Consider the following 11,172-nt stretch of genomic DNA (forward strand, 5'->3'; position numbering starts at 1 on the left):
ATGAAGGCTAAGATCACCCAGGATGTCATGTGGGGATTATTTCCCCCCAAGATGCAACAAGCAGGACACTTTACCTGTGATCTTCCTCACTAAAACCTGGGGCCCTAATGTAACTAGAAAAACTGGGGACATTATACAACATGCTGCCTGCACCTCATGTCAAGGTCATGAAAAACAAGAAGACTCAGAATCCATTATAGACCACAAGAGACCAAGGAGAAATGCCAACTAAATACAATGTGGTATTCTGGACTGGATCTTTTTAGAAAAATACATTAATAGACAAACTGGTATGGCAATATACCAATGCTGGTTTCTTAGTTGTGATACACACACCACAGTAATGTAAGATTATAACAGTAGGACAAACTTAAATTGGGCACAGGGATAGAATGCTTTATAACTTCCTGTATCAAAATCACAAGCTTTGCCTTAAGAATTCACTGCTATTAGCCCAGGGGCAATCTAACCAGCAGCCAGAACTGCTGGTCTCCCTTCCCTCCTGAGGAAAAATGTTCTGTGCTAAGTGGCAGTACCTCTAATCCCAACTGGCCATTTTCCTTAATTCCTTTGGGTGAAAAGATGACCAGAAAATAAGTCTGTGGGGCACCTGGGTGGCTCAGTCAGTTAAGAATCTGACTTCAGCTTAGGTCATGATCTCCCAGTCTATGAGTTCGAGCCCAGCACTGGGCTCTACGCTGACAGCTCAGAGCCTGGAGTCTACTTCAGATTCTGTGTCTCCCTCTCTCTGCCCCTCCCCTGTTTGTGTTCTGTCTCTCCCTCTCTCTTTCAAAAGTAAGCATTAAAAAAAATTTTTTTTTAAAGTCTGCTCAGTACAAACAATATTAAGTTCATATGAATACCTGTGAATAAAGGCATTTCAAGATTTTACAATCTAATTCATTTGACCAGATATTTAAGTCTCAGTAGGACTTAAAAATAAATAAATGAAATAAAAATAGAAAGACTTTAAAAACAAAACCTTGGCAGTATGGGTGCCATAAGGTTTAAAAAAAATGTATATCTGGGGCCCCTGGGTGGCTTAGTTGGTTAAGTGGCCAACTTCAGCTCAGGTCATGATCTCATGGTTTGTGGGTTTGAGCCCTGCATCAGGCTCTGTGCTGACAGCTAGCTCAGAGCCTAGAGCCTGCTTCAGATTGTGTCTCCCTCTTCTCTCTCTCTCTCTGAACCTTCCCCACTCACACTCTTTAATGTACATTAAAAAATAGCTTTGATGTTTATTTATGTTTGAGAGAGAGTGAGTTAGTTTGTGTGTGAGTAGGGGGAGGGCAAAGAGAGGAGACACAGAATTGGAAGCAGGCTCCAGGCTCTGAGATGTCAGCAGAGAGCCCGATGTGGGGCTTGAACTCACGAACCATGATATCATGACCTGAGCCAAAGTTGGACACCCAACTGACTGAGCCACTCAGGTGCCCCCAAAATTTATTTATTTATTTATTTATTTTAACAAAAAGGACTTCAGTTGTTTGACAAGTGACCTATGAACTGTTTGACATGTGTAAGTAAAAGGAGGTAATATTAAGAGTTATAAGAAGCACCTTAAATATATGTTAAGATTTATAATGAAGTACCTTAATATCTTACTTTAGTACTAAATTAATATTTAAATCAAGACTGTCTTTGGCAAACCAGGATGAATGGTCACCCTAACTATAAGCTTAATTTTGAGAAACACTGTTATGTTCTCATAAAGGAAATATTATGGCTTTCTTAACTAATTACAATTTTAATATGGAATCCAAAATGCAAGTCACATTCAGAATCTTACAAGACTGAGGACAGTGACAAGTAAGGTACTTATGTGATCTACAAAAACCTAAGCTGCTGATGATATCACATATAAAAACAATGATGGTATTCGCATACACACAAAAATGATTAGAAAGTCAGCATTTTAACATAACTACTTCGAATTGTAGCTATGCTCATATGGATACAAATAAATGACTGAAGTCTGGCTCTGTATATGCAGATGTTAAATTTGTAGCCCTACTATGTACAAAAAACTGGGAGCTAGAGAATGGCTATTCAAAACCAAAAATTGAAAACTCCAAAAAGATGGCAACTCCATAAACAGCTTATCCAAAGAACATTTAACTTTCGGTTCAGAACGGTAATCTGCAACTAATGACAGGTTGGAACTTTTATTAATAAAACATCTATTTTCTCTATAAAGCATAGAGATGTTTTATTAAATCTATACATAGGAAGGGTTTATCTGAAACATTTACAGCAGATAAAATTCGGGAAGCCCGAAAGGTTTCAGTAAACACAACCCCTAGTGTTGATCTTCATTTCTATACACGCAAAAAAAGTAGGTGTCTGACTAAAATAAAGCCAAATAAAAAACTCCCCCCAAATGAAAAATCTAGCACAAACTTTTCAGATTAAATTTAAATACGGTATTTTAGTTCTAGTTTGGCCCATGGCTATCACTGTAGTTTAGAAAAAAGCCTTGATATTAACTGCATTTTAAAACAGATATAGTATATTCCACATACTGATAAAAATGAAAAACAAGAATTCTTTTTGCCAAAATAGTAACATTGGTAAATTGTATTTTATCATGCTACATATAGCTCAAGTTTGCGTTATGATGTGATTAAGGAGCTATTCTGTAGCCTTAATATAAAATCACAGTGTTATCTCAAATTGGAGTCAGTGTCCTAAAAGACTTACCCATTCAATTTACTGACCTAAGCATTTTTCATTTTAGTGTTATTTTTATATTAATAGCCAATTATTTTTCCCTTCCAGCTACTTATACTTACTCTATACAGGAAGGTTTCAGAATGACCAACTTTTCCCTTTCCCTTTTAAGTATTCTGTACACCTAAAATAGACCAAACTTCAGGAAAAACCATGAGCAATGAAAGAACTCTCTTGCTGCCTTTAGAACGACTAAGCTCTACACTCAAGAGGCAACTCTGAGAAATTCAAAAACAAAAATGGAAAGAGGAAATATAAAAATCTCCTAGAATGTAGAAGAAATTAGACTAGTTTAGTTTTCTTTAATATCTTCTTTAATAAGACATTACAGCACACAACTGAGCCCCCAGTGAGTTAGCCGTGGGGGTGGAGATCCACACGAAGTAGAGTGAAACAAATTTAATCTCAACCCCATTCCTTTTGGCAGTTAATGGAAATACAGAATACAAACGGACCAATTCCCTCTCAGTGTCTCAGATTTTATAAAGTCTTTGAAGACACCATAACAGTTGCATAATAAACTTTGCTGTGATCCGTTAAAGAATCTTCAAATTAAATAATGAGGATGCTTAAGAATTTTAATTTTATCCTTAGAGAAAATTTAACTCAAACATAATAAAAAGGGATTGTACTAATCCTTACATGAAGTATGAGAATCAATGTCTTATGCAAAACCAATGCAGCTATTTTCCTATCACTGAGATAGAAGTCAAATATGGTGTCTTCAGCTGCTTATAAAAAAGGGTTAAATACAAGAACAAAAAGCCTTTATTCTGAATACAGTCAGTAAAACAAATGAAAAAAAAAAAAAAACCCAAAACTTGTGAATGGTTTTTAAATGACTTGTTACCAAATGTAAACATACATATGGTCAAAGCACTTTTAGAAACCTTTAAACTATAATTTACCCAGAACTTCTGTAATACCCACCACAAGCAATCAGGCAAATTCTAATGTTCTGGTAACCAACATATCAGGAAATAACAGATATTAAATCTGAAACTTAGGGAATTAAATACATGGAAAAAATGACTATTTTAAAGTAAGAATGTAATAGAAGGTGCTAAGAAACTATCGCCACCGAAGCTTTTCCTCGAAATATCTTATTTTAAACTTACAGTGAAGTCAAACAAAGTGGGCAGAAGACGCAAAGCTACAAAACAAATGCAGTGATGAGTTACAGCAGAAAGAGGGAACGCATTTGTAACCCACAGGATCAGATTTGTGGCTCTAAGCAATTACCACTAAAGAGCTGAGTGTTCTTCCTGTTAACTTCAAAATTTAAACCGAGTTACAGCAGTTTCACTAGTAAAGTTAATAGCTGACCAAAGCAAATTAGAAGAAACCTAAAATTAGTTTTCCTTAACTGGGCAGGATTTCCTCATCCATCTGAACCAACCCACTTCCCCATCCTTAGAGCCAAACCAATGTGGACATTGGCCTATTTTAATACTTTTCTAGTTCAGACAAAACATATTGAATTGATTGTAGGAACCAGTACAAAGTAAACTTCTAAAACCAACCATTCACTGACAAGGAAATGAAAGGAGGGAGAAGGTTCTGGGAATTGACCCAGCAGCAAGTCATTCCAATCTTCCTAATAATGAAAACCACTCATAAAATTGGCCAAATTGTTAATAATTTGAAAAAACTCCTTCAATATGGAGTTTTAATTTCAAATTAATGAGCTTGAAGAATTTTGAAAGAATCTGGTATAATTTACATTAATCTTTACCAGTTCATACATGACTCATCATGTTTTGTATTAAACTACTGATTAGCTCGTTATGGCACACACTTCAGAACCTAATCTTTCAGAAGGGCTCGCTGAAAATCCAACTGCGTTAGGAATTTATCAGTTATCTACAGGGTGGACTTGGCTGGCAGCTGCCAGCTCATAGAGCAGGTTAAAATATTCCAACCTGAAACACAGGGGAGGTCAGAGGGGGAATGACACATGGCGGTAATACACTAAGGCAGCAGGTAAGTCCTTCACCTAGATCGGCAGCTGCCAATACACCGCGTGACTGAGTCTGCTCTGACGTAACTAAGGAACCTGCCACAGCGCCGGGAAAGGGAGATAAGAACTGCGCTTGCGATTCTAGCTGACAAATTCATTAGATTTTTATAAGGCAAATCATGTGGAAAGTTAGAACAGAATTTCTAGAACCATTTATCCTGTGATGTTGTAAAATCAAAGTACTACTTTATTAAATGAGTTATTTTACACAATATGAACATCAATATAATTACAATTGTAAAAAAATTTTTTATAACAAGGATGGACTGATTTCAGATTTCCAAATCAGAGTCAACTGTACATTTACACAGAATTGTCTTTGCATGAAGCCCAAAAGGGAACAGCATAAAAATGAGTGTTTCTGTAGCCCCTTTATTTTTGCTGATCAACAGTTTGTTAGAAAAGCAGCTGCAGGTTTGTTACCTAAGGTCTGAGACAGTAGAAGAGTCAAAGGTGTCATGAATTCACCTATAAAACATAAACGGAATTTTCAGTGAATGTAAGCATTGCACAAATACCACTTTTAAGTGTTTCAAGTGTCTAAGAAAAATGCACCCCATGCATTAGCTACCAAGCAGTCTGAGGGAGCCGTCAGTGATTTGATAAACAATCTCTGATGAATTTACTTTAGTTATCTCACACCATCACCACCACTTAGGGAAAACAAAAAACACACAGAAAATGTAAACTGATTATTTTTAAGCAACTGTCAAGTTTATACAGTGTAAGCCCAATTTTGCTGTGTATTTCAATGCATTGCAAGCTCCATTAAACGCTGTTCCGTAAAATTCCTGCAACCAGGCACTCAGAACAGTGTTCCGCATGATTTCTGGGAGCAAGACCCTCAAAGGCCTTTGTAATATTTACTTTCTTTAGGCTGGGAAATCTTTCCCATTCTTGGACCAGAGTCGGCCAGCATCACCTCAGCCCCCCATTTTGGGCTACAGTAGTAAAAATTTGGGTGTTTTAAAGGCATTGAGATCTGGTTTGGGAAAACAGACTTTCAGCAATTGTGAACGTAAACACTAACTCAAACAGGGGAAGCCATGAAATGTCAGCTAGAAGGCAGACATTAATTTCAGTTACAGAAGGTAATTTTGCTCTTGTATACAATCTTGCCATTAACAAATGAAGAGACAAAAGGTCAAATACCTGTAAACAACTTTACGCCTGAACATCAGCCAATTCTGGAGGAAGTGGAGTCTTAGGGTGTTTGCTTTCAAAGTGCTGCTTGAAGGTCTTAGGGTCTGGCATTTGTGTCTAATGTAAAAAAAATGCATGAAAAGACCTTATTCATTAAATAAAAATGTGCTAACTTTTCAAATCTCAAGCCTGTTCACGATAGATAATCACCTCAAAACACTTTTAAGTTCCTGTAACTAGCGGCTGGCATATGAAAAAGGACGTTGTCACAAAGAAATTCCTAATGACCGTATTTCACACATGAAGAATGGGAGGGTCACATAAAGGACTCTGCTTGATTAACAAGAAGCAATGATAAAACATTTCTTAACACACTGTGCTGAGCAGGTTACCTGAATTCTCACAGGGCCTTCCCAGTAATCCTAAATAGTTCCTACCATCATTCCTCATTTCACATGAGAAGGAAACTAAAACCTAGAGTGTAATTTGTCCAAGACCCGTTTCAACCTTCTACTAGTACTTCAGTTCTCAATGCTACACTAAGTCAACTTCCCTAGGCAAAGACCTTCAGTAATTTATCCTTTAGCTCATGCAGTTAAACAAAACATGAAGTAAGTTTTGGCTTTGTTCTGAGAGTTTAAATAGGTGAACTGCTCTAGTACTTTTATTTTATTATTTTTTAAATGTTCATTTATTTATTTTGAGAAAGAGAGAGCCAGAAAGAGGAAGGGAGGGAGCTGCCCACAATCTGGATACAGGCAGACGGAGAATTCCAAGTAGGCTCCGTGCTGTCAGCAGAGAGCCTGCTGCAGGGTTCAATCCCATAGTGAGATCATGACCTGAGTGGAGATCAAGAGTCAAATGCTTAACTGACTGAGCCACCCAGGCGCCCTATTCCAGTACTTTCAAACTGAAGTATTTATTCATCAGTGATTTAATGAACTTTAATTTTACCCTGCCTCTTTCCAAAAGAATTTAAAGTTGCTCAATTTCATTATTTTGAGTGTCTCAAGGCTCAGTATGAACAAGACATTTAATGTAGTAGATTTCTTCTCTTAACAAGAACTTTCATGTAGTTAGAAACTTCAATTTCATCAGTAATGCCTTCGGATGATAAACTTTGGTTTTGGAATCATGTCTTACCAAGATCCATCCCTACAACCCTAACGAGGTGTGGGGCTTTGGAAGAAAATACACATACGTATGATACACACACGCACACATATACATACACAAACATATATATATGTATATACATATGCAGATGTATTTGAACTTTGTAAGGAAGTCAGATCCAAGTATAACATCTGCCCTGAAGAAGACATCTTTATTCTTCACACAGAGAGGGACTCTGCTTTGTTCACTCCCTTTCCCCGACACCTGGAGACCTGGGCATGGCCATAGGAGCCATTCAAACGACCAACTGTGGAAGAGACCACTGAAGATGGGAACCTAACATAAGCAGCTCTCTGATCTACCATTTATGTTGCTGTGGTTGCAAAACGTTAACCTCTATACACCCCCGCCTATAGCAAAAACTGCCCCCAGGAAAATCATGCCTTCCAATTCCCCTTACCCTACACACAGTGCAGGTATATATTAAGGCAGCTTTGGCAGCAGCCTTTTGGTCATGTCCTTGTTTCTTCTTTTGTCCAGCTTGCTTTTTGGCATTTTTCTGCTGAGACTGAATCTTCTGCTGTCCACGAGCCATATCTAAAAACAGAAGTTAAGGCATTAGAGTGATTAATACCGGGTAATCAAAGTATGGTAATGCTCTCCAGAGCTGAAGACCAGTTTTAGAGAGCTGTCAATCAAAATGTATGGGTTTTCAAACTCTAACATACAATGCTACTAGAGAATACATTGGTACGACCACTGCAGAAAACTGTTTGGTCGATTCTATAAACCTAATAATTCTACTCCCAGTATAAATCCAACAGAAATGCAAATGTACATATAAACCCAAAGGCAGTACAAGAATGTCCAGGGTACTTGTTTCCAAACTCGAAACAATGCAAATGTCAATTAATAATAAAGTGGATAATTTGTGATAATATATATCAATGGAACGCTACCTGCATTCAAAAAGAAAAAACTACCATTACAAGTAACAACACGGTTGTATCTAGTGTTAAAGGCAAGAAACCAGACACAATGGATATAGGTTGTATAAAGTCCAAAACAGGCAAAGCTAATCTAGGAGGTAGTGGTTGAGGAAAAAGGGCATTGGGGTGGGGGGTGCAGTTGAGGATGTTCTATATCTTGATCAGGGTAATGGTTATACAGGTGTGTTCACTTGTAAAAATTCATTGAGCTACACACCAAAGATCTGTATGCTTTGCCATGAAAACTTCACCAAAAAAATTAAGCAACATTTGTTTGATTACTTTGCAAAGGTTCTTTCCCTTTCTAATATTCACTGTTGTCACTTAGATTTTTAAAACTTAAGAGAAATAGTTGTCATCTAAAGGTTCTGAAGGAGATCCTAAGAGCAATGGAAGCTGTTCTCCTAAATACTCAGGTTACATAAAACCACTGTGCTATTCCAAATCTTTCTAAAAAGTTGATCTTTGCAGGACTGTTGGAGAAATTATTAAATAAGATTAAATTAATTCCCAGCTGAGAGAATAAACCTTGTAAAAAGGGTAAAGGTACTTTTACAAAAATGAAAGGTACCGCTTTTTACTACGGATAGTCTGAAATGAAGCTAAATAAATGTTACTGAAAAAAGTTACTTTTACTTTTTCATTAAAATTAAGTCTTCTTGGAGCGCCTGGGTGGCTCAGTCTGTTGACTCTTGATTTCTGCTCAGGCCATAATCTTGCTGTGTTCTTGAGTTCAAGCCCCACATTGGCACTGTCAGTGCAGAGCCTGCTTGGGATTCTCCCTTTCCCTCTCTCTGCCCTCCCCTGCTCTTGCTCTCTCAAAATAAATTAACTAAAAAAAACAACAACAAAAAAACCACGTGAAACTTACAAAAAAATAAAATTAAAGTCTTCTCAAACCAAGAAACAGACTCAACAATAGAGAACTGATGGTTATCACAGGTTCAGGGGTGAGTAGGGGGCTGGTGAAATAGGTGACGGGGACTAAGGAGTACACTTATCATGATGAGCACTGAGTAATGTAGAGAATTGTAGAAATCACTAATACTGTACACCTGAAACTACTATAACACTGTATGTCAACTTTACTGGAAATTAAAAATAATTAAAATAAAAAACTTAATAAAAAAACATTAGTTTTCTATTAGACAACACAAGTTAAACCTGCTCATAAAGCAGGTTTGGATTCTCAACTATGAGCCCCAGCTCCCTTTTAAATATATTGAAATTGGGTCCTAAGTAGAATTCCTATGTAGAGCTTTGATTAGCACTGCAATTAAATTTTAAACTTTTACATTATCACAGGGCATGAACATAATACGTATCTATATCACCTTTACCAGAAAACAGTACTGGCTTTTTCTGACTGGAATCCTAATTAGTTAATGGATATAAAGTCAAGGCATTTCTTAGAAACACATGAGCTTTCCCCCAAAAAGAAAAAGGGAAACTGAAAAAAATAAATACACTGTTTGGACAAGTTCCCACTAGTATTTAACAATGAACTGAAAGTCAAATAAAATAAAGAGGATCAATGTTTTTCTAAGAAGCCAGTCAACTATTTTAACACATTACAAAAATGTTTAGTATGCTAGCCTAATAAAAAGAACCCCGTTCCCAAATAATGGAAAATATTACCAGATGTGTTCGTCCTTGAACGCTAAACTTCCATTTTAGTTTTTCAAAAGCCGAATCTCTATGAATTCCAAGCCAAATGGAATGATCTTTTAAAAAGTACATTTAAGTACAAATGTTACGGAAGCATACAAAACCTGTTCCCACAGAAACAGATTTGGATTCTCAACGATGTTTTGGGTGGGAATAGTCAGGTCCGCAAGCTTTATGCATCCCAGTCTTCCAGAACATCTGCACCAGTTCCTTATGTTACAGACTCCTCAGTCCTTTCTCAGGCTCCGAACTCTACACAATGTCCGCCACCATGCTAACGCTGATTTTGTGGGTAACCTCAATTGTTTTATGCCACTAATTCCAGAAGTTTCTTTGATAATTACAAGTTATTAGCTGTTCTGATAGCAGTTTCACGCAGTGCTCTGGACGATGTCACCAGATGAACATTATTTTTAACTTTTCCACTTAGGACTTCTCCCAAAATATAACATCACAAAATAGATTTAACCCATTTTCCATGGTCATCTAAAGTAGCAAATAAAACCATACAAGCTTTGATAAGTAAAGACTGTGGTCCCTGGTTCTTATTTTTAAAAACAGAGACCTGAACATCCCATAAAGGAAATCGAATCAACAGTCTAAATGCGTGGGGTAGGCCCCTAACTTTCAACAACTCACTGCATTAATTTCCTTTTTGAAAGCAGAAATGCAAACGAACAAGCCACCTGCTTTCGGACAGCTCAACTTAACTGCTCTCAAGCCAAATTTTCTACAAGATCTTAAGCACAACTTCTTTAATTACATACAACAAACTCGGGGTAACATGTCACTTACAAATACCTTAAACGCAGATTTTTAATGTTACTCTTATTTACTGTGGTTTTCCTAGAGGGCTGCAAAGAGGGGAGGCAGAACGACAAAAGAGTTGTTCTAAAATGAAGAGCTTTTACAAGAGGCAACAAGTAACCATTGCCCCCTAAGATCCTCTTAGAGCAAAAACAAATGAAGATTTTTGGATCCAGGAAGTAGGATCGTTCTCCATAATCATCTGAAACGAAGAGGCCCAGGCAGTGATCAACATCCTGACCCCACGTTTTCACTACATCTTTTAACGGAGGGAAGAGGAAAGCACCAAGAGTAAGAGCGATTTCACCCAGCACTTGACCGACCCCAGCTGCCGCCCGGCCCCCCTTCCTTCCCAACCAGCCAGCCTCTCCCGCCTCGGGGAGCACCTTCCCCAGTCCGGCCACACAGCCCCCACCTCCCCGCCACCCCGCACAGACGCCGGCCCGAGACGCGCCTCCTCGAGGCTTTGGCCGCCCCAAACCCGGCCCCTTCGGCCACCGGGAGCCCCGGCTTCGAGAAACCGAACGGCTGCAGTCGCCCAGGGGGTAAGGTTACCGCTCCGCTCTGCGGCCGAAAGCGGCCTGCAGCCCGGCCACCTGCAGGGCCTGGCAGGCGCCCGAGCTCTCCCTCCAGCCCGCGGCCCGCGCCGGGACCGAAGGGGCCCGGCCGCCGCCGCGGAGGCGAGGAGGCCGGCGGCCC

General features: G+C 38.5%; 1 protein-coding gene across 4 annotated transcripts in view; it reads right to left on the minus strand.

Annotated features, from left to right (window-relative positions):
- Positions 1–3,026: 3,026 nt before the first annotated feature.
- The window catches only part of ZNF706 (zinc finger protein 706), an 8,710-nt gene continuing 564 nt past the window's right edge, over positions 3,027–11,172 (minus strand). Inside the window, exons 1-4 of one of the 4 annotated variants that reach the window (XM_029923522.1) lie at positions 11,070–11,077; positions 7,470–7,606; positions 5,903–6,010; positions 3,027–5,218 (exon numbers count right to left, since the gene is read on the minus strand). In XM_029923522.1, the coding sequence (XP_029779382.1) occupies positions 5,915–6,010; positions 7,470–7,604 (231 nt within the window). In that variant the 5' untranslated portion in view covers positions 7,605–7,606; positions 11,070–11,077 and the 3' untranslated portion in view covers positions 3,027–5,218; positions 5,903–5,914. Of the gene's footprint in view, positions 5,219–5,902; positions 6,011–7,469; positions 7,607–8,634; positions 8,675–11,028; positions 11,050–11,069; positions 11,078–11,172 lie in introns of those variants that run through there. The other 3 variants (XM_029923521.1, XM_029923519.1, XM_029923520.1) reach the window with 3 other exon arrangements.

Source organism: Suricata suricatta, chromosome 15, assembly GCF_006229205.1.
Source record: "Suricata suricatta isolate VVHF042 chromosome 15, meerkat_22Aug2017_6uvM2_HiC, whole genome shotgun sequence".
Taxonomy (NCBI): domain Eukaryota; kingdom Metazoa; phylum Chordata; class Mammalia; order Carnivora; family Herpestidae; genus Suricata; species Suricata suricatta.